The following is a 23,842-nucleotide window of genomic DNA, read 5'->3' as shown; positions in this document are numbered from 1 at the left end:
ATATTTTTTTGTTTATATTACTACCAACTATACCATGTAAGTGAACACATAAAAAAACACTTCAAAATAACCAGTTTGATTCAACATTGATCTCTACAGAAAATGTCATTCCTAAATATATCGTACTTATTTCATAGTTCCTGGAATGTTATAAAAAGGTTGAGACAATAAAAATAATTGTTTCCCGTTATAAACAAGTTATTTTCAGCTGGTACGTACAAAACACATTCTTTTAATCTACTCCCAAACAAATCAGTCACGATTTACCTGTGGTCTTATTCATTGGAAAAAAAAAAAACTCCAAAGCTACATCTCAGAGGGATCAATTTTTTGGGAGTTTTATTAAAGGTAATTTGATTAGTCCGTAGCAGTTGAAAATAATTTTTGGACATGTCTAATACCCAGTAGATGAAGTGGATTAACAATTGTATGTACACAGTCAAATATATATATTTTTTATTTCCCAGCAATTAAATTTTGCTTGAAAAAGAGTGATTTTGCAAAAGTGTGAGATTAAACATATGTATGCACAATATATATATTCTCATAGTGCAGTACAATGTACACCACAAGGCACATTTTATAATAAAAATCAGCCTAAACACAGCAGCTCTGATTGTTTTAAAAAGTCTCCCAGAATGTCCAGCAAATGAGCACAAAAAGCACTTTTTATTCATGCCAATGCGCAGCTCATTTCTTAAGTAAATCCGTATTCAGTTTTCAAGGGGATTGCAGGCATTGGGGCCAGCTTTAGTACAAAACTGTAAATCTGTGACAGTATAAATCAAAGCACTATTTCAATAAATACTTACATGTAAAAACAATAATAAATCTTAATATAACCCTGTTGTAACATGCCATTTTTATATTAATTTTTCTTTTAAGAAATAGCTTGCCTGTCTACCTCCGCCTTAATACTTTCTTTGGTTGGATTGTCATTTATCTGACCCAACACTCACTTATTTTGTAGCCGTCTGTTTTTCAAAGTGTATGTTCTCTTTGCATGCAGCATTTTCGGTCAGGACATTTTAAAAAGTACTGGACAGTTGGAAAAAAAAAATGGCAAAACAAATATAATTTGTTTAATCACAGGATACTTGTATATTTTTAATATTTGGGCATGTAATGTATTGCTGGTAATGGATAAGAGTTACTTAATAAGGGTAAATACATGTTACCCTATTTAAAAGGTCTTTGGTTGAGGGAATGGAGTTGTCTAAATTCACTGATTACAGACATTGAATTCTTATAATTAACCTCTTGGCAGTATAGATTTTGCAATGCTCAACTCCCAGCAAAATTGAACAGACTAACTCTACTGTATTTCTAAATAAGAAATTATTTGTGCATATTAAATGGTGATTTGTTAAAAATAAAACACCCATGTAACCCTTCAATTACGAACAGGAAAAATGTGTACAATTTTAAACATGGGATACTTCACTAACAAGTAAAATGAATGCAAGAGATAAGTGTAAAAATGTCACCAGCCCTTGTAATTAATTTGTTGTTAAAGGCCAACAAGAGTTAAAATTCTTAATTTATGTATATCCATTTTTTTTTGTTTTCTAAATATTGCAGAATATAAACTAGTGATTTTCCCATATCAGTCTGACAAGGCTAATTATTTCATACGAAATACTTTAAAGGACATACAGTATGTAAAAATAGCATAATGTTTAAGTATGCCAAGTGATTTGAATATGCACAGATTTTGTGAATGCAGATGACCAAATGACACTGCGATGTAAAATTATAATCCACAAATGAAAGGAACCCGTTAGACCTGAACCATGCCATGTAATATTTTAAGTGAATATTTTAGTTATCCTGCAAAAACTTTCATGAGTAGAGGGGGAAAAATAAAATTGTGAGACCATAAGGCCACAACATAATTGCCTGGGTAAAACCGGGCATATACCTGTGTATACAATGGCAGAGCACAAGGCTACTGCAGTAGACTACACCATACCTCCTCACTGATGTCCCTTCTAATCTGATCAAATTGACACATTGCTGAAAAGAAAGTAGGCAGCTGTGCCATTGTCCATATAGTCTGGCAGCAGTAGTAGCAGTGAACACAGATTGAAGGTATTTTGTACTATATTTCAATATTTATAGATAAAGCAAACAATTGGTTTACAGATGTTTGGGCCAATAGACTGTTTGCAAAGCTTTTATAATTAAAAAAATATATATATTTTTTAAAGTATTCTAAATCAGACAAAAGGTAAAACCAATTTACCATTAAAAGAACACTCCATTGAAGGAAAAAACAAAACAGATATATCTTCCCAAAAAACACACACTTTTTTTTTTTTTTGCACATCTTCTTTTAGGGTAATGAAAACATTTAGTGTATGCAGCTATTGCTAACCCTGAAACAGATGAGAAAGTCTCTCTTTGAGAAGCCTTGCTGACTAGCTGTGTGTGCACAAGAATGACCAATCACAGACTTCTCAGTAAGCAGTAATACAGGTCATTGAGAAGTAGAAAAAGTAGAGCAAGCGCCTAACACTATAATCTTTACTCAAGAGACTAAGCTAGATGGAAAAATACACCTTATATCTTGACAGCCGAGAAGGAACTTACAAGAATGAAGAATAAAATTGCTGAAAACTACTGAATTTGGTACTTTTCTAAAATTAAATCTGATGTGCTTCATGTGTTTGGCATGCTTTAAATAATTCCTTAAAAATGTATTCTTCAAATAAAAGTTTATCATTTCCTCTGATGAAGTTATTTTTTTGCAATCAAAAGAAAAAAGAAAAAAAGTTATTGTTTTTATAAAGTTGGTGGCCATTACTGGTTGTCCATGTTTGCATTTGTCCAAATGCTATTTCAGAGTGCAAGAAATTTACATACCGGTAAATAACATGAAAGAATACTAGGAATGTATTCTCCTCATAGGTGAAGTAGAAGAAAAAAATGCATTGGTTGGGATGAAGAATGTGAAGTAACTTCGGTGTGTTTTCGTTTACAAAATAATATGGCTGGAAAATTCAGGCCAAAACAACCCAGTTAGTGAACCAGTCACTATGCATACCGTGGAGTCACTGAGGTTCATTTTGCAGGTTCCATGTACTGAATCTATAGCTATTCTCTAGACTGAGGATTTCTACAGTAGTAGGAAACAGCCTTTTTTCAGTACAGTAAAATGCAACAATTATTAACGTTTACACAACTTTGTGATTAAATTATTAGATTAATATTTTCATGATAATTAAAAGGGCTTCTATGCTACCCCAAAAGAAGCACAATAAATAAGACAAGTGTGCAAGTCTGAAAACAATTTAGATTTTCTTTATAACTGTCAAAACAGCGCTTTACTCCTCATAAGGTTTGACCAAAAAGTACTAAAAAACAAATACACACCTGGAAATAGGAGGTTCTTCCACAATAATGACAAATTAACTTACTTTAAAGTACTTTCTTTAGTAACTATGCATTCTAGGCACGACCGTTTCTCCCCTCTCCCATTTATTTTTTTAAAAATGATTTCAGTACATATTAATCAACAAATAACCTCTCCCCCCCCCCCACTCACCCCCAACAAAAAACCCAAAACACAATAGATAATGTAATAGTCATCCAGTACTTACCTGCACATATACCACACTTACATATTACATAAACCGCTGCAACAGGAAGCCATTCACTTGATTTGGGTACATCAGCTCAGAAGTCCATTATGGAGGAGACATTATTTTGATATTGTTTACCTTAATTTGCATATTTACCATTAAATTATCCAGTAGTAAATTGAGTTGAAGTGGATCATGACATCAACATGTTTTGTGAATAGCAGATTCTTTGTAAATAGGTGAATAGTTCATGGCATGTGAATGGTATGTAATTGAACTATTTTTATAAATCTTTACACAACATATCAGAGTGAGCAATAATCTGAAAGCAGGCTGTATGGGCGAGTATAATTATAGGTGCAGAACTGGCTCACATAATTTGGATATTGATTCGGTACTCCTCAAAAGTGTAAAATTGCAGAATATACTTTAGTCATATCAGGATTTGCTCACATTTTATGTATAAAAAATAAAATACAGGAAAAAGATCACATTAAGTCAAATGCACCATGACTAACTCATTCAAGACAATTAAATTGCTTGAGGTTTATAATAGGCAAAGCAAAAATAATTCATGGAAGTCAATGAAAACCTTAACTTGAATAAAATTCTACGAATGCAAAACCGAGCAATACTATTCAGATTCAGGACGGATATTTCTGTTGCATATTACTAGTCATGATAATACCTTATTTGTCATTGGAAGGCTAGCTATAAATAGCCAACACACATGCATTAGAATATTAATGAGATAGCATAATGTTGATGAAAATCTTCCAAGTATATTTTTTCGGTTGTTTCAGAATATTAAAGAACTCAAAAACTGCATCATTTAGGAGACAGTTATTTATTTTTACATTTACAATAATAAATATATAATAAATAAATGTGGAATCTTTACCAACAGGTACCATTAGAGAAAAAAAAACAAAAAACAAGCAGAACCTATAGAATCTGTTGATTTAAAAATAAACCCACTGTACAAGGGATGTTTAAAACCCATACATTTTCCTCTTTAAAAAATAAATAAAAATGTATACTTTAAAGGTTTCACAAAGCGATATGTAGCAGCATTATCTGAGATTTTTTTGAAGTTCATAAATTGTGTGTGTGTCAAATAATATTTTGGATTGAGGGAAAAAAAAAAAAAACACCTTGAAATATATCAAGCAAATTGAAAGTGTTTCTCTCAAATTCTCTTTATTTTACAAGTTTGTATATGTATGTATGTTGTGTAATATGCATGCTTCAATATCAATGTAAATATGTAATTAGTTAAAATAGACTTATTGTCTCTTGACCACACGTATGGAGAAATTATTCTGAACTACTGGGTTAAAGTATACCTGTCATGGTATACACAACTTTTGCTCTTTTTTTAGAGCATAACATTTAATCTAAACATGACGTTGATTTGCAAGATTTGTAAAAAAAAATGTTTAAAGATTTTTTTTTATCTTTAACTACTGTCTCTGCCCACCTATAAATCAATTCTCTAGATAGAAGATTATGCTGTTCGCATAAATATCTATGCCATGAATTGATTGACAAGAGAGGCAGGAGAGCCCTCCAACAGGCATCTCTCTTGCTCCCTCTCACAGCCACCAACACTTCTGTCTCTGCCTACCTACTGCCCACTTCTAACATAATTGGACTAGGAAAGTGTTCCCAAGCATGTACTAGGTAGGAGAGCGAAGTAGGCTGGGAAGTAGATGCTATACGATATGGGCATCCATAGTAAGTTGTAACCTAAATATTTCATTAAGCAATAAAACGTATCAGCAATCATTATGATCAATGATAAATGCTATGCCTAATGAACTATTAGGGCTTAAAATAAACATACAATGCAATGTTCACTCACTTTACAACGAAAAAAATCTCAAAGACATTACTTAAATCTCAAAGACATGCTTTTGTTAACACAATTTTAAAGAAGGTATTATAAACATAATTCTGACACCTCAAGTGAAACCATTTTTTTTATGAAATACCCATACTTTTCACCAAAAATTTAAGTATAAGAATGCATCTTTTTAAATATGCCTGTCAATGTTATTATAAAATTGCTATTAAATAAAATAGTTTCTTCATGAAAACTGTTGTTTATGATGTCACTTATAATACGTATGATTTTATTTATGTTTAAAGTCAAATCATGCTAGTTTTGCAATCACCCTGTTTATACCAAATTGTTTTTTGTTTTTTTTAATCCTTATAAAACCCTGAAAATACCGAGTGTAAGGTTGAAGTATATACTCCACAGGTGAATAATATAAAATCGTATCAATTCTGGTCATAAAGTGTTTGCTCAATTCAATACCTCAGAATATGACCTAATACGATAAACATGTCAATATTTGAGTTTAACCTGCACTAAACTAGAATATTTTTTTTTAATTAAGATGTATGTATGTATGTATGTATGTGTTGGATTGAGTATAGTGTTCTCTACTACCGATACAAGACTTGACATCAACAATGTACCTCCATCAGATTTTTTTAAATGATAAATACCGCATATATTCTACTAGATGTGAAAGATATATTTTGAGCAGAAACTTTGCTAAAATACTGATGATTAAAAAAAAAAAAAAAAAAAAAAAGAACAGTCTTTGACAAGTTAATTACCATGGCTTAAGGTAAATATTAATATGGAAAATGATTGGAATATGAAAGCAGATATGCAAATGCTGTAAAAATGCAATGATTTAAGGCAAAGCAGAATGAATTTGGTTTTAGATACAATCATATTCACATCAATGTGGAATCAAACTGGTTTCAGAAGAAGCACTAAAGTAAAGTGTGTTATTCAAGGATTTATGAAGACTAATTTATTCATTTGCAGAGAGCTGATTATATGAAGAATAAAACAGTAAAGTGTGTCATTAGTAATGCAGATGCTAAAAGGGCAAGTGGCAAGACTCTACACCTGGTGTAAAGGAAAGAAAAAAAATTGTTCCCATCTCTACTGGCATATATACTGGCAAGACATAAGGCCAGATTGACTAAAGCTCTTTTAATAGTAGTGTGCAGAATGTCAGCCGACAAACAATATTAAAACAATTAACGCTGGGTTATCTGTGGTCACGCTTTTCAGTGTTAGTCTAGTAACTCAAGACTGTAACATTCTTTTTGTCTTTCTAGATTTGACTTTAATGAAACATACATTGTTAATGAACAGACAAAGTCCAGAGTTAGTATCTTGGTATTATAACATTTATTAAAATAATGCTATGGGGTTAATAGAAACAGCAAAGAACCAAAGAATTAAAATGCAAGCCATGTAAAAACAGATGTCTAATGTCATCCAGTAGCTAACTAAAAGTCAAGAAAAGACAACACTCCTGGATATAATAAAGTACTGCAAAACAATTGGCATATTTTAGTTATCAAAAATGTGGGTTTTGCATCCTTTCTCAGTCAGGAAAAAATTCATTTGAATGTTATATAACATACATATAAAACAAGATAGAAAAATACATTATAAACTTGTAACAATGGCTGTAAATACATTATCTTACAGGTTCTTTTAGGCAATAGGTTGGTTATGATACATACAGAGCATGAAACTACTAAGGTTATAAAGAATAGACAAGTACATGTCATCTCTAAGGTTACATATCAGCGACACTCCCATCTACCCATACTAAAAAAAATAAAGTACGTAATACTGTCAAAGCAAAAAAAGTCAGAAAAACAAACACAAAGAATAAAACCATAAAAAAAGTCATAATACTGAGAACCAAGGCATTTTGAGATTTAAAATCCCATGCTTTTTTTTCCAACATTGACCCATTCTTTTTTTTATTTTTATTTAATTCTTTATACTAAAACATCACCTAAGGGTTATTATGCCTCTTTTATAGACTTGCAGATTTTCCATTATTCCCACAATAATAAAAAAAAAAAATCTCTAAAAATGTCCAGGATAATCACAGCTGAGATGAAACTGGATCAAATACTGCCATATATATTGGTAGATCTCTCTGTAAATACTTGAGTGTCGCAAAATTTGATCAAACCACTCTTTTAAAAACAGGGGGGGTGGGGGGGGAATCAACAGCACAACAATATAAACAGGAAGACGAAGCTGGTGGTATGGTAAATAAAAGCTACTGCTGCTTAATACAAAAAGATGAATATGTGTTGCATAGTAAATTAATTGATAGATTGTTATCAATGACAAAAGATGGCAAATGCAACCACCTGAAAGGTGCTTCAAAATACAATGTTCTGGGCTTACTGCTGATCGGTAACAGGGAAAAGTTTAAAACAATTAAAGAGTGTGGAGGAATGGTAGCCAGTCATCAGGTCTTTGCCACATTTAATTCATTAATTATTAGATAAGGGAAATGTTTGCATTGACATTGATATACTTTTAGTGGATTTTATAGTCCTAAAACATTGTGTATCTTTAAACATACACAACAATCCTATCCACCTAAACTCCATGTTTTATGAAGTATGAAAAATTATATATAGAAGCATAAAAATGTAATACATCACTTCAAAGTGACGAGATAACATTTATTAAGCTATGCCCTGCACACAAGCTAAATTTTCACGGCAGTGTGTTTCTGACGTAATGTGGGACTTTCCTCATCTTTTATAACTAATACCTAAGAAATATTGTTTTTGTAGCAAAGACCAAGTTGCTTAAAACTCAACATCTATGTTTGACCAAATATCCTTAAACATATTTACTTGGGGGGGCTGTCATGCATTGACTTTTATTAAACATTTTGAGTGCCAGATGGAACCTTGGGAAATCTGCTTGGCAATAGGTTGTACATCCCATTTATCCTAGAGCATCGTTTTTTATTTCAGAGTTATACGAGACAAGGAGCAGGTCAGATGGGACATAATGACAATGAAGAAAAATAAGGCACTTTCTTTTCTTAGACTTATTCCAATACTGAAACTATGAAAAGAGAAAAAAATAAAAAAAGACAAAAAGGCTCTTTTGGTCTTATATCTTGACTATCACCAGGGAGAAAAAAAAAATCATTCAATGAAATAAAGTTTGTTTTTGTAGGGTTTTTTTTGTTTGTTTTCTTTTTTTATAACACTTGAAAGTATAAAATGCTACATTTCCAAAAATATATATTTTTTTTATGCACCAGCACCCTTGTATAGTAAAAGTATCTACTTTTTTTTTGTTCATTTTGCTTCAATGCACTACACTTATCTACAATTTCATTACAATTATACAGCAAATAGGCAAGCATGGCTTTTACATCCTTATTTTTCTATACAGGGAGGTCTAAAAACAAATTTTTGAACAGTTTGCCCAGTAATGTGATACATAATGCATGTACCTTGTTTTCATAATACACATAAAAGAGGCTTTTAAGCATAATAGTTTCACTAATCACATCACAACTGTATTGTGTGGATTTCAATGTTGCAGTCTCAGTTTAAACAATGCTAAAAATAGCTATTTCATTAATCATGGCACCCTTATCAATATAACAAATTTGGCAGGCAATATCACAATGAAAACAAAGATTGCAACGTTAACCCTGTTGGGGCACTGTAGTGACTTAACAGTATGCAAATTTAAAAAATCAAAATAAAATAAAATTGTTCGTGTTCTCTTTTTTCTTTTTTGTATGTACTTCACCAGTGAAAAACCCTGACCAAACAGGTTCATGCATGATGCATCATCACAACACAGTACATTCAGAGATAGCTTTTAACTTCACTATACGAGAAAATAAAAAGGTTTCCTAGAAGTCTCTCACAGTAACTGCCTCTGTCACCGGTAGTGGAGGATCAGCTGTCTCGCCAGTACTGTAGGTGAGGCCTTTATACCGTTCGTTTGGTTATGACACTAGAGGATGATCAGTGCGGGCTAAATTGGACCTTATTGCTTTACTACTATCAGTGCAGGTACTAGAATCACTTTCACCCACCCGAAGAGGGAAAAATAAAAAGTTGAGTTGGAAGAAAAAAAATTTTTTCAGTGTGTCTTTTTTGTTAGATGGTAAGACGAACGGACAAGTGCCTCAGCTCGCTGCACTGAAGACAGGCAAGCAGAGGCGATTACCAGTTAACTGATCAGCAGGCAGGCATGGTCAGGTCATCATTGGGTGAAGAGTTCAGAGGTCAGAAGGTCATAGGTTAGTTGCCGGTGGCGGCTGGGTGGTTAGAAACAAAACAAAAAAAATATATATAAAAAAAAAAAGAAAAAGAAAAAAAAAAAAAGAAAGAAAAGATAGAGAAGATATTAGTTTCAGCTAGTGACTGCTTAATGACAACATGAAAAAACTAATCACAACTAATAAAAACAAGCATGTTTAATACTGACATACTGATTGACACCATCTACAGAATGCAACAAAATCATGACACAGAGTACCATGATTCGAATGTGTGAAGGAGGAGCCCACACCCATAAAACTGGTTAACAAGAAGAACAAAAAAAAAAAAAAAAACACAACTAAGGGCTAATGGTTAGTAGCAGTCGGAAATTGAAGACAAAAAAAAATGAATCAGCTTAGAACTCAGAAGGAATTTTGAGACAGTCAGCGCACACAATAGTATCTGACTGCTATTAAGCATTAGTACTCCTCAATGGTGCAAGCAATTGAAGCATCTATTAATGATGATGTGATTATTGACTGATTGTTAAAAGTAATGGATCTAAAAGATTATTTTAATGTTTTGAAAAAAGAAAAAAGTTAAATAGAAAAAATAAATAAATAAAAAAATTTAAAAAAAACTAACATAAACTATGGGCCAAACAAGTTTTTGTTCAATAAATTTTATTGCTCATTTTCTATTTACAAACACAGATACCTTGGCCTCATGATACAAAGCAATACACTAAATTCTGGTCTAGCACAGTAGCCAGTCTTGTGAACCAAGAACGGCTAAACACTATTGCTACAGACAGCATTTCCACTTGAAAAACAAAAAAACAAAAACAAATTTACACACATAGGAAACTTATAAAATGCAGTTGTATGTAAACACTGAAAAAGTCCTGCCTTTCTTTCTTTTTAACTCTAGAATCAAAATTTGAAGTACATCCAAAAATACTAATATAAGCTAATAAAGCATTGTATAACTACAAACAGCCCTCTTTAATTTCAATGCTAATACTCTGCAAATACAATAAAATCTGACATTTCATATACATTCCTGCTTTATATTTTTTGTTTTATATTTCTTACGCCATCTGTAAATACTATTTTCTTTTTTAAAAATATTAAAATAAAACAAAGTTCTCAAGTGGAAAGTTAACATCACTCCCAGTGCTCTTGAGCGCTTTCTTTATCAATCACTTGCTCTCCTTCACTAAACTTGGTCCACTTAACAGTAGTATAAATTTATTTTTTAAGACTCTTTCAACAGCTTAATTATATATTCTGAGGTTTAATTTGCTTTATTTTGTACTGTTGCCATTGTGACTAAAGCAGAGGAGATGAAGGTGAGAACTATTCAGTGCAAAGTCAGGATTTATGGCATTTCGTAAAATGAAATCCAGTAGGTTCACAGATAGTTTAGTCTTAAAAGACCAATGTATCAAAAGCCTTGGTCAACTTCACATAGGGAAAACAAAATCAAAAAGAGGCTTATATATTGGATTTAAGCATACTACCACATTTCCCTTCCAATGAATTAGAAACCTGAAATGCCAGTATGCTCCCTTAAGTTCTTATTAAGAACTGGGATGCTTGTTGAAAGTTGTGCTTGGGATCAAGCAGAAAATAAAACTAAATAAATATCCATGTGGTTCACAGTTCCCACAATTAAAGTATACAGTCAGATATGCAAGATAATTTTAATTTGTACATAACCAAGTAGTATTTGTAACTGGATTAAACAGTTTTACTCAAGTGAGTTTGTTAAAGGTTTAAAACTCTCAAACTTCAAGGGAAACAGAGTGCACTCTGCATTTGGTAGGAATAAGTCTGCCACATTGACATGGTTTGGATATATCCTCTGCAAAGTCTGTGGCCTTTCACAGGTATAACAATTGTGCAACACCATATACAGTTCATAACGATTACTTCTGTCTGTTATACCAATGAAAATGAAAATTGTAGGCTACAGATAGGGTATAGTAATACATGATTTACCTGACAGTTCTTGGAAACTAATGAAAGCTTAATTATAAAAGTAAAATTGCAACAAAGTGTATAAAACATCTTGATAAAAACAACCCAGCTCTGTTTTATAAATGCTAAAACATGCTTGCAAAGGACGTTATTTACAAAAAATGCGTGGGCGATGAAATCCACTTCGAAAAGTTTTAAAACAATCTGTAGGCTAAATGTTTACCCTTAATTATCACTCCAAATGTTATTGGGGGCAGGGCTTTGTCAAACAAAATTTATTTATTAGGCCAAAATATTCCTTGCTGCCTGTTTCACTACTGTAGGGTTCTGTGCCTTTTTTGTTTTTTAAAGGTCATCTTGTTTTAAAGGTCATCTTTTTTTCCCCTCTAAGCATGGCTCTGAAATCTTGGTATACAAGTGCAACCCCTTCCTCCCCCAACTCCCCAAAAAAACTCAAACATTTTTTGTCACAATAGGTGTGGCAAAAATGGGCAAATATCCCTGCTTACAGACCACTGGCATATTTTCAACTGGAGATTATTAAAAATTGCACCAGAATATAAAAATGTCCATATTAGGAACAATACCTATATAAAGTAACCAGACCTCCTTCACTAAAATGAGGTTCACTAAATGAACTAGACATCAGAAGGGAAGTTTTAAAGATGGATATAGAAAGCTAAAAAATAAAATAAAGTGAACTGAATTAAACTACATTTATAAAGAGATTTTACTATAAAGTGCATAATGCATGGATGGTTGCTTTTAACCAAGCTTTTCAGAAAGAGTCTTTAAGGAAGCAATCTAAGAATTGGTACTGCTCATCTAATGATAAATTCACATTTATATTTGTGCATTTAAGTTTGTTTATATCAAGTTAGCCAATAAGATGCATTCATTTTTTCTTTTATATTTAAGCATTCATTTGTTTTTCTTTGCAACACCAGACTAAAAGCTACACACCTACAAAGAGAATCATCTCATCACTGACATGGATATTTTTCTAAGTATGGGCTGTATGTCAAAATTGACTTTTTTTTTTTGTTCCAATTGCTACTGTTAGACAAGGATTGGGCAGTAACATACAAGTAAATTTAATAATAATAAAAAAATAAAATAAAAACCAAAAGCAGTATATTTTAGTGTCTGGTGCCCAAAACAACTAGTCTTTCAGCAGCCCTTGAACATAGGTGTTATGCCTACTGCAACAAGTGGACTACAGAGAAATCCAGGAATCCTGCGATGATCCAATCTTGCAGTATTCATACAGCTAATTTAAGGATTAAACATTTAACTCCCTTGATATACATCGGTTTAAATCATCCCACCCTTTACAATGTTGTGCATATCATGTAAGGTGTTGTAAAGTTAATTTTCAGAGAAATCATTTCTAATCAAGAACTATATAGCTAAACTAACCTCTGTCTGCGGTCACAATCCTTTGGTAAGGATGGACTCGCATATCATGCCTTCGAACTTTAGTAGCCACCGCACCTAGTTAAATTGCAATTACCAAGACATAGTTAGAAAACAAAACATTCATAACAAGAAAAACAAAATATAAACTCCACAAAACAAATCTGACATAAACAGCAGGTTTCATCAAAAACATGATTTTACACAATGGTTCGCTACAAAAACTTTTTTTTTTTTTTAAGAAACATGTTAAGGCACAGTAGTTTGAATCCTTGCTATATAAAATGGAGATGTGCACAGTTAATATCACACACTTAATAATCACATCTCATGCCTTAACTTGTTTAACCCTTTCAATGCAGGTCGTGGGTATAAAAATACACAGCTACTACCTGACTGAATGGGAATCAAACTTGACTATATGCTGCTAATGAGCAAAAATATTTGAAATTTATTAGACCCAACCATAGTTAAGCTTTACTAGTCACACATTTTTTGCAGTGCTTTACTTGCAAAGGATTTAATTCAATTCCTTTGTTTTTGTTTAATACTGACATTTGTTAACGTTAAGAAACCATAAAATAACTCCAGTTTTTTTTTTTTTTTTTTACTTTACATGTTTAAATTATTTGCATTAAAAATCAATGGTTTAAAACCTTGACTAGATAAGAAGGAACCACATGAATTAACTCATTAGTAAAGCATACAGGAAAGAACCCTTAGCAGTCAGATGTGTTAAACACTCACTTGCAACTTCTATTATTTTGTTTTTACCAAGATACAGACTTGATCATGTAAAATGTTTTTCTTTTTTAATATGTGCAAAAAATAAAAATAAAAAATAGAAGTGCAAGTAAGTCACTGACTGCTATATGAATTTTAAAGAATTTATTTTTCAAGACTGCTGAAAACTAGGGTTTTGTTAAAATTTCGATTCTGGTGAGTGTTCAATTAAGACTTTCTTGAATTCTTAGCCTTTCGTAGGGAAAGCCATACCTGAAGACAGAAGGAATGGAATTAAATGTAAGTTAGCATTCACCTATATATTGCTTAAAGTAACAGACACAGATAGACCATTTTTAACCTAGGAAACATTTGAACAATATCACCTGCTATTTTTGGAGTGCTTCATTAACATGACAAGTGGAGTTTGTTTACTGAACTGAAAGCCAACTTGCACATTTTAGACAAAACAGATTATTTGTAAAATATTCCCAGCACAGCTACATACTCACAGTTTGGCTATTTTACTCTATATTGTGCAATTAATTTTATAATTCAATACAATCTCTGTGGTAAATGGCTCATTGATATATATTTTAAAGTACTGTTTACATTCAGTGGCTTTTCAGAAATATGTAGATAGATAGGACTTTAGTAAGATTGCTGGTTCCATATTTGGCTCCAGAATCTCCTATATAGTTGACCATCTGAGATTTTTTTTTTTTTATACACAACCGTATTGCGACAGATGAGCAGATTATAAATACCAAACATAGCCAGCCCACAGTGAAGGAAGTTAAAGGAAATCTCCAGACTAGCAAAAATAAAGTCAATAAAATACAGCAGTCATCTAACATTCAAACCTAACCAACTGTGTAAATATATGCAACATGCAGAAGGTAAGGCCAGATTTAATTGTAAACCATATGTTCCATTCTGCCTTGTGTCAAAACACGCCTTAGACAGATTAAACAAACATAAGGTAGCAGTTTACAGACTAGGGATTAGCCAGTAGCCTGGGCACATTGAAGGTACTTGGACCAGCTAGACCTCATTCACCATCCCTATACTAGCAGGGTTATTCACTAAAATGAGCATTGTTAAGACCAAAGTAGCTGAACTCGTAGTCAATTATGCTTCCAGTTTGGCTACTTGGACCTTAAATTTGAAATTCACTTTGATTTCCATACAATTCTCACTTTAGTAAATAACCATATAAGAGTAAAAGGGAGCCCCAAAATGATAACTTGTCTAGGGCACTGTGGGATTTTTATCTTTAATACTAAAAGTGCTGACTTACTGCACCGCATTAGGGTCACAAACCCCTGCCACTCCACACCCCACCCCTAAAAACCCCACAGCATGTTTTGTAACCAAATAGCTTAACCCCTCTCTCTTCATCTTACTTCTTTCTAAATAATATGGAACCCCATTTGTGCATCCCTTTGGATGTCATCTTTCAGTTATGTCACCCTAAAAAGAAAAAAAACCTGATTTTTCAGAGACTTGCTGTGTATTTAAGTTCCCTTTAGCCAGAATAGTAGTCCTTAATAGAATTTTCTGTAGTGTCATTATGTCTTTCTAAAGATAAAGTCTTCAGTACTGGACATACAAGATTTATAAAAGAACAGCAGAATGCAGAACAGATAACACATGATCTGAATGTGTATATAATAACAAAGTTTAAATATTGTTGTTGTTTGAAAGCACTGGTATTATATATTACATTATATTGGCATAAACATGGGGCCAGAAGTAGACATTGGAATGCCATGTATACACAAAGTTTGTGGCTAAAAATCACACTGCAGAGTAATTTCCTGGTTTGGTTATTGTTCATTGTAGAGGCTGGGGATTTCCAATAAACCCATAAACTTTAAAAGTGACCAAATAATTTTCACCTTTTTAATGTGTTATCTCTGCAAATCACTACAAAGGCTTTGTTTGCATGGGTGTATGTGGAGGGAGGGTTGTACCAATCCCATTCTGGGTGTAATGCCACAAATATTGGTTGCAAGTCATTTAGTAGTCTTATTCTCTTGTATATACACAGTAAACTGGTCCCAGAGACTTATCTAGATTTATTTTTAAAATCTGAAGTATTCCTGTGTTCACTGTACATATTGACATCATCTCCTTATCTCTAAAAAATCCTTCATGTCAATCTATAAAAAATGAGCAGATATAAAAATGTAAACAGCCTATTACTTATCTTTATTTATGTCTGCCTGAGTTTCATCTTTTGTTTTCAGTCTCACTATAGCCGTTTGATTTCTCTCACTGATTTATCTGAATAATATTTTGTCTTCCCTTTTTAAACAGACATGCAAAAGTAAGCAGAAGAAAGATTTTTTTTAAATTATGTTTTTTGTATTCTTCTGTGTAGTCTTGTAAAATCCTGTATGTAATTAACACGTCTAGCTTCTTAAGAATATTTGGGAAATGTTATAGAGGACCATACTGGCTTTCGTCTTTCTTTTGCCTTGCTAACAACCTTTACAAAATTTTCAATTACATTTAAAAACTACACAATTATTGCCCATTGCATCTGTATTACATTACAGCTCCACCTGCTAAAAAACAAAAAAAAAACTCTAAAAGCTGCAGTAAAAAAGCTTGACAAGAAATACAAACTCAAAACAAAAAATGTATAAGAAAGCCAAACTGTTCAATCATCCCCACTTCTAAAGTGCCCACCTACTGCTACAATTAATTATATAATTCTTATCTAATTGTTAAACATACAATTAATTTCTTGTGAGACGATTCACCAACCTCAAAATGGAACACAATAGTCACCTACCAGCCCACGTCCAGCACATTACAACCTCTATCTTGTCTAGCTCTCTAGTCACCAGTCAATGACTGTGCATGCTGCCCTTGTCCTGGTACTCTATAGATTACTTAAATTTAAATTGGCTTTTTGATAAGCTAGAGAGACTTTTTTTTTTTCTTTTTCATGTTAAAGGTCTCCATAAAGAGGAAAACAAAAAACAAAAACAAACTGTTTTTCTGCTTATGAGACAACATGAACCAAACATCCCATTTGCATTATCCTCTTGAATTTATGGCATGAAGAACCCAGGCTGCTCTAAAGACAAAAGTGTGAATCTTTCAAACCAAATGGGGTTACAAGAGCAATAAAAATTGTCTTTGTGCGAATTAACGTTAAAGGGATAATTTCCTGGGGTCCTACATTAATCAGTCACAGGTATCACAGAGGAATTGCAGTCTTCCCTCCACTTGCAAACATGTAACTCTTTATGCGGATGACATTTTTCATTTTAACACAGAGAAAGCTCCTGGGGGCATCTTGAAGTTGCTGAAAGTTCGGAGAGAACTTCAGGTGATGAGAGCAACAGAAATGGGCAGGAATTCGTTAATCACAATCTAGGCCTCCTCACACCAAATCAGTCTCCACAAGCAACACTAGATAAGAGGGAATCGGAGTCAGGTTTAAAAAAAACCAAAAAAAAAAACCAAAAACCCTATATTAGAAACTATAACAGCCACAAGGCATGGATTTAGTACTGAAGTACTGATGTTCAAAGGCACATCTAGAAAGTGCAAATAAATCTATACTGAAATGACCGTATTTGAAAGGCAGACAATAGGGCATGAATGGTTTATATATACTAGAAATGCCAGGTTTGGATTTTCTCAATCTTGACACACAAGTACTTAAAATATGTGCGATCCAGCATTAAAAGCAGCCTGTCAAGTGTAGACAGAGAGCTTAGGAGCAGATCATAGATGCCACAGTCACAGACCGAACACAGGTGGGCATATCTGAAGGAGCATCTACTCCCAAAACAGTAACTATAAAGGCCTATGGCTCAAGTAGCCATGGAAATTGAATATCCAATACCATTGAAAACGCCCTTCACACCTAATGCTCTGCAAAGACTTGTCATTACAGAATGAGTCAAAAACAACAAACAAGCTAAACTGGGATATACCCAAATCGCACAAAATAATGCTAGATAGAAAACTGTGACAAGTGTGAGAAGGAAAAGTCTAGAAAATGGATTCATGATGCAACTCACTACTCATCGACATTCCAAGTACCCGCGTTGCCCCCTCTTCATTCCGTTATGAATGCTGCCAGACTCATCTTCATGACTAACCGAACCGCTATTCCCACACCTCACCGCATTGCAAGTTACACTGGCTTCCTGTACCTTTCAGAATTCCATTCAAACTGATAACCTAAAATTATTATATTAACCTATTAAGCCCTCACTACATTTGCGGTTTAATCAACAAATACACGTTTGCTCACTCTGCAAATGACCTTCTCCTGATATCTGCTTGTTTCCAAACTGCCAACTCTCATCTGCAATATTGTTCAATGGCTGCCCTGTTCTTTTGTAATTCCCTACCCCATGCCTTTAGACTCTCCCTAGAATCCAGTCCTTTAATGCACTTCTTTACAAAGGTTTACCATCTTCTTGGGTGACACTTCTTTCATTAAAACTGACCTCCTGACTTCCCTCATATCCATAGTCTCTATCACTCTCCCTCCTTCCATTGTTCACTTGTTCTAAACCCCATTTATGTTGTGTGTCTTTAATTCTTCCTATTTGATTCTAAGCCCATTTGTCAGGGACTCCTTTACTTCATCTGTGTTTTTTTTGTTTTTTTTATTAAATTTTTTTTATGTCAATTACTTGTTTTGAAGTAATTGACATACTCTGCAATTGTTAAGCTCTGTGGAATATGTTGGTGCTATGTAAATGCTAATAATGTCAGATGCATGCCAAATGTAAACTCCAACTGAGAGATTATGCTAAAAAATATTCCACAGTATCAAAAAGGAATTATATATCTAGTTAAAAGACTAGGATGAAACTTCCTTAAAGTTTCAAAATAAAGTTGTTATGGTGCCGAGTCTTCCAGCGGCAGATCTCTCAGACCCTCTGTCCTTCCATATTTCCAAAATCGGGAAACGAAAAAGCTCTTGCAGCGTCACCACTGCTAATTAAATGAGAGCTGTCATCTGATGCTCTTAGCCAATCTGTGACTTCACATTCATAAAACTGGTTTGCAAAATTGATGTTTCTTTTCAAGCTAGTTTTATGAATGGGGAGTCACTGATGGACTTCATGAGAGTGGTCATGAATCTGCAAGAGCTTCCTGATTTTTAGGAAACAGAAGGGCAGAGTTTAAGCGCTGCAACACAGATTTTGGTGTTAAACTATTTGAGAATTTTTGTAACTCCTAAAGGTGAGCCAGCGCTAGGAACCTCCTGCCACCATAATTATTTTGATAAGCTTGTTATGCTGCCTAAACTAGTCATTTAAAGGACAACTATATCCTTTATCATGCATTGTAAGAAAGTAGTTTGTTTTTCTTAAAATTAAGTATATACAGGTTAAAAAAAAAACAAAAAAAAAAACCCTCATCCCTACCTTTAGTATACGACAGAATACTTCAGCCATATACACCTTGGGTCAGACTGTTCTTGAAAACAGACAGTCTCCATAATCTTCCATGCTTCACTCCCTGCTCTTTAAGTAACATGTCGTGCAGGTGATCTTTTTAAAAACGTAAAAATATAAAAGCACACAATTCTATAAGAACAGAACACAGACCCAATTTACCATGTTTACGTCAATCTATATTTTTGTCTTGCATGGGAGAGGATGCCCTGTACCTAAATTTCTGTTTTGCGCTCTCTTTTAAGGGCATGACCTTTAACGGGCTTATTTGAAACCCTCACCAATTTTCTATCTGTAATTTCTTTTAATACTCCAGATCAGCAATCAATGCTTCAATGAGAGAAAGAAATAGGGTGGATCCCCCCGGGACAGAACCAGGAAATTACCAAACAGAGTATTTTCATTGAATCAGAATTGGGTAAAGACTGAATCTTAGAACAGGCAGAAAAGAATCAGAAAGCAAAAATATTAAATATTTGCTTTTATCAAAGAAAAATAAATATGTAAGCAACTATGTTTCTTGTGTTCATTAACAGGAAACCTACAGTGAGGGAAACAAGTATTTGATCTCCTGCTGATTTTGAACAATGCCCAGTGACAAAGAAATGATCAGTCTATAATTTTAATGGTAGGTGTATTTTAACAGTGAGAGACAGAACAACAACAACAACAACAACAACAAAAAAATCCAGAAAAACGCATGTCAAAAAAGTTATAAATTGATTTGCATGTCTATGAGTGAAATAAGTATTTGACCCTTTGAATTAGTACTTGGTGGCAAAACCTTTGTTGGCAATCACATAGGTCAGACATTTCTTGTAGTTGGTCACCAGGCTTGCACACATCTCTGCTCTTTGCAGATTCTCTCCAAGTCATTAGGGTTTCAAGGCTGACATTTGGCAACTCGAACCTTCAGCTCCCTCCACAGATTTTCTATGGGATTAAGGTCTGGAGACTGGCTAGGCCACTGCAGGACCTTAATGTGCTTCTTCTTGAGCCACTCCTTTGTTGCCTTGGCTGTGTGTTTCGAGTCATTGTCAGGCTGGAATACACATCCACAACACATCTTCAATGCCCTGGCTGAGTGAAGGAGGTTCTCACCCAAGATTTGGAGGTACATGGCCCCGTCCATCTCCCTTTGATGCACGGGAAACACCCCAAAGCATAATGTTTCCTCCTTTCACGGTGGGGATGGTGTCCTTGGGGTCATAAGCAGCATTACTCCTCCTCCAAATACGGCGAGTTGAGTTGATGCCAAAGGGGTTGATTTTGGTCTCATCTGACCACAACACTTTTACCCAGTTCTCCTCTGAATCATTCAGATGCTCATTGGCAAACTTAAGACAGGCCTGTACATGTGGTTTCTTGAGCAAGGGAACCTGGTGTGTGCTGCAGGATTTCAGTCCTTCACGGCATGGTGTTTTACCAATTGTTTTCTTGGTGACTATGGTCCCAGCTGCCTTGAGATCATTAACAAGATCCTCCCATCCTTGGACAGCTCTTTGGGCTTGGCCATGGTGGAGAGTTGGAATCTGATTGATTGCCTTGGTGGACAGATGTTTTTTATACAGGTAACAAGCGGAGATTAGGAGCACTCCCTTTCAGCTCATTACCTGTATAAAAGACACCTGGCAGCCAGAAATCTTGCGGATTGATAGGGATCAAATACTTATTTCACTCATTGACATGCGTTTTTCTGGATTTTTTTTCTCTGTCTCTCACTGTTAAAATACACCTACCATTAAAATTATAGACTGATCATTTATTTGTCAGTGGACAAACGTTCAAAATCAGGAGGGGATCAAATACTTGTTTCCATCACTGTATAAGCAACATTACCATTACAGTTCAGAGTAATGGTTATGCTGCCTTGAGTCTTGTCCCAGGTTTTATGTTAAACCATTTTTATAAACAGTTTGATATAAACCTCTACATCATATAGTTCTCTACATCATTCTAGACCCTTCTAAAATTTACACTTCCACATTACCAAAGTCAACTACACATAGCCTGGACTGTACTGTTTGGCTGATGAGTGCAGGGCTAAACCACTCTCAGCCAATGGCCACTATCCAGTATGGACAAAGTTTGTAAGCTTGAGCTGGGAATGTAAGCTCGATCGAGCAGGGTCCTCTTCAACCTATTGTTCCTGTAAGTTTATTTGTAATTGTCCTATTTATAGTTAAATCCCTTCTCATAATATTGTAAAGCGCTACGGAATCTGTTGGCGCTATATAAATTGCAATTATAATAATAATAATAATAATAATAAGAGCCATATTTTTTGTTTAACTGCTCTTACATAATTTTATATTAAACCAGGGTGAACAAGAGCTCCCAAATAATGTAGGCATCATAACCACTACATCAAGCTGTAGTGGTTATGTTACTTGGTGTGCCCCTTCAATAAATGGTCTGCAAAAGTATGTGTGTGGCACACACTCCAATGTTTAATGTGCAGTATCTTCTTGTCATCAAGGGTCACACAACCATACAAATGCATCAGCAATGTAATTCAATATTATTTTTGATTATTTGAGGACAATATTAGCAAAACAATGTTCACTATGACCTTATATCTGCAAACCTTAAAATTAAAACATAAAATAATAAAAAACAAACTACTAATCTTACCTAATACCCCACTTGTTTCAATGGGATACTCGAGGATTGATGTGGCTGGGGCCAGAGTGTAAGGATAATCATAAGGTGTGTAGATCAAGCCAGCTTCTGGTCCTTGAGGGACTAACGTTGCAGTTGGATGTGGGGATCCGTTTGGCATGACAGCCGCTGTCTGTATTTGTCTGATCAAAGGCATTAAGGTAGGTCCAGCTGGCGTAGGTGTACGCAGAGCAGCTGGAGGCAAAACAGGCTGAGGCCCAGTTATAATCCGGGGGGCCTGAGCGGTCGCTGCAAGAGAAAAGGCAAGGGCTGCTACAGTAAGCAAAGAAAAATTAGAAGGAAATGTAGAGGCAGCAGTGCGAAAAAATGGTTTAGGGCAAAGGAAAGGAAGGTATAGAAATAAGCAGGAAGGAAGAAAAAAAAAAAGGAAAATCATTAGTTCATGCGCTGATCACAAAGTGCCAAAGCACACCACTGAAATGTAGATAAGCTATTTCCAATTACTAGTGAGATTATATGCAAACATGCTTATAATCAAACAAGAACCTATAAGAAGCAATCTCAAAACCAGCAAATGATTTAAGGAAAACAAAAAATTAAAAGAAGAAAAAAAATAAAAAATAAAAAAAAAGAGAGAATATGTGTTGCCAAGAAGAAATGTTAGAGTAGCCTGTGAATGAGCGATAGACAAACAAAATGTAGAAACATTTATGGGAAATGGAGTCATGACCAGTTTGAGAAATATTAATGTGCAAAAGAGTTAAAAGGGTTGTTACACAATAACCTATAAATACACTCAATATGAGATAAAAGATTTAGGAGTAGTTTGACCATATCTAAAGGGGCTTATTCACGAAATCAGTGGCAAGATGGCAAAAACACCTCCAACTTGTAACTTCAGTGTATAAAACCAAGCTGTGGTAATTTTACATTATCGCATTCTAGAATTAATTGTCTGCATAAAAAAAAACACAGTATCAAATATACATAGCGATACACACAAAACGTAGCAGGTGCATAATTGACTTCCTGCAAAGAAACGGTTCTACAGGTATTTACCTTCAAGTATTTTGAAAATAAAAATCCAGCACACTATACAGAATAGGTATTAAGCAAGCAAAACTGACTTTCTTTAAATCCAACAGTACTTTAGCCACTTAGGACATGTACACTGTGTGATTTTGCATAAAAAAATAAAAATTAAAAAATCGGAGGAAAACTTGAATTTTATGTGTGTCTGTGCTGGATTGAATGGACTTATTTTGTGGGGAGTAAGAGGGGGTTCAATTGCACATTATGTAGGAATAATCTCAGGCAAAATGACAGCACATTAAAAGTAATAAAACATGCTTTAAGTCAGGCTTCCCCAAACTCCAGATGTTGCTGAACTACAACTCCCATGATTCTCAGCCAATTTAATTCATAGAATCATGGGAGTTGTAGTTCAGCAACATCTGGAGGGCCGGAGTTTGGGGAAGCCTGCTTTAACCCCTTAAGGACACATGACGTGTGTGACACGTCATGATTCCCTTTTATTCCAGAAGTTTGGTCCTTAAGGGGTTAAGTAAACATGTTTTAAGTTGCCCATCCACGAGAAAAGAAAAAAAACAAAAAACATACTGACACATTCATTTTTTTCCCCTTACTTTAACATAAACTGCTACAGTGCTGCATCAACCATACTTTGTAGATGTTTAAATGCAGTAATGCATAGCTTATAAGCTAATTTGTCAGTGCATACGATAGTGCTCACATGCACATGCTCTGAGGGAGTAAGACATAAAACATAAGATTTTCATTTTATACACATAAACTGAAAGCGTGTCTAAATTAACAAAAGATGCAGTAAAATATTTTGGACCTTCTGACCAAAGGTCATTATCGTTTGCTTCCATATACCGTATATACTCGAGTATAAGCCGACCCGAATATAAGCCGAGGCCCCTAATTTTATCCCAAAAAACTGGGAAAACTTATTGACTCGAGT

The 23,842-nt window shown here is 34.1% G+C and overlaps 1 protein-coding gene across 6 annotated transcripts in view; it reads right to left on the bottom strand.

Moving 5' to 3' along the window:
- Positions 1-6,781: 6,781 nt before the first annotated feature.
- QKI (QKI, KH domain containing RNA binding) overlaps positions 6,782-23,842 on the bottom strand; it is a 158,806-nt gene continuing 141,745 nt past the window's right edge. Inside the window, exons 7-9 of one of the 6 annotated variants that reach the window (XM_063443343.1) lie at positions 21,868-22,167; positions 13,073-13,147; positions 6,782-9,727 (exon numbers count right to left, since the gene is read on the bottom strand). In XM_063443343.1, coding sequence (XP_063299413.1) covers positions 9,711-9,727; positions 13,073-13,147; positions 21,868-22,167 — 392 coding nt within the window. In that variant the 3' untranslated portion in view covers positions 6,782-9,710. Of the gene's footprint in view, positions 9,728-10,333; positions 14,066-21,867; positions 22,168-23,842 lie in introns of those variants that run through there. The other 5 variants (XM_063443344.1, XM_063443345.1, XR_010086615.1 and 2 more) reach the window with 5 other exon arrangements.

Source organism: Pelobates fuscus, chromosome 2 (genome assembly GCF_036172605.1).
Source record: "Pelobates fuscus isolate aPelFus1 chromosome 2, aPelFus1.pri, whole genome shotgun sequence".
Taxonomy (NCBI): Eukaryota; Metazoa; Chordata; class Amphibia; order Anura; family Pelobatidae; genus Pelobates; species Pelobates fuscus.
The sequence above is the reverse complement of the archived record's forward strand: the minus strand, read 5'-3'. Positions and strand labels throughout refer to the sequence as shown.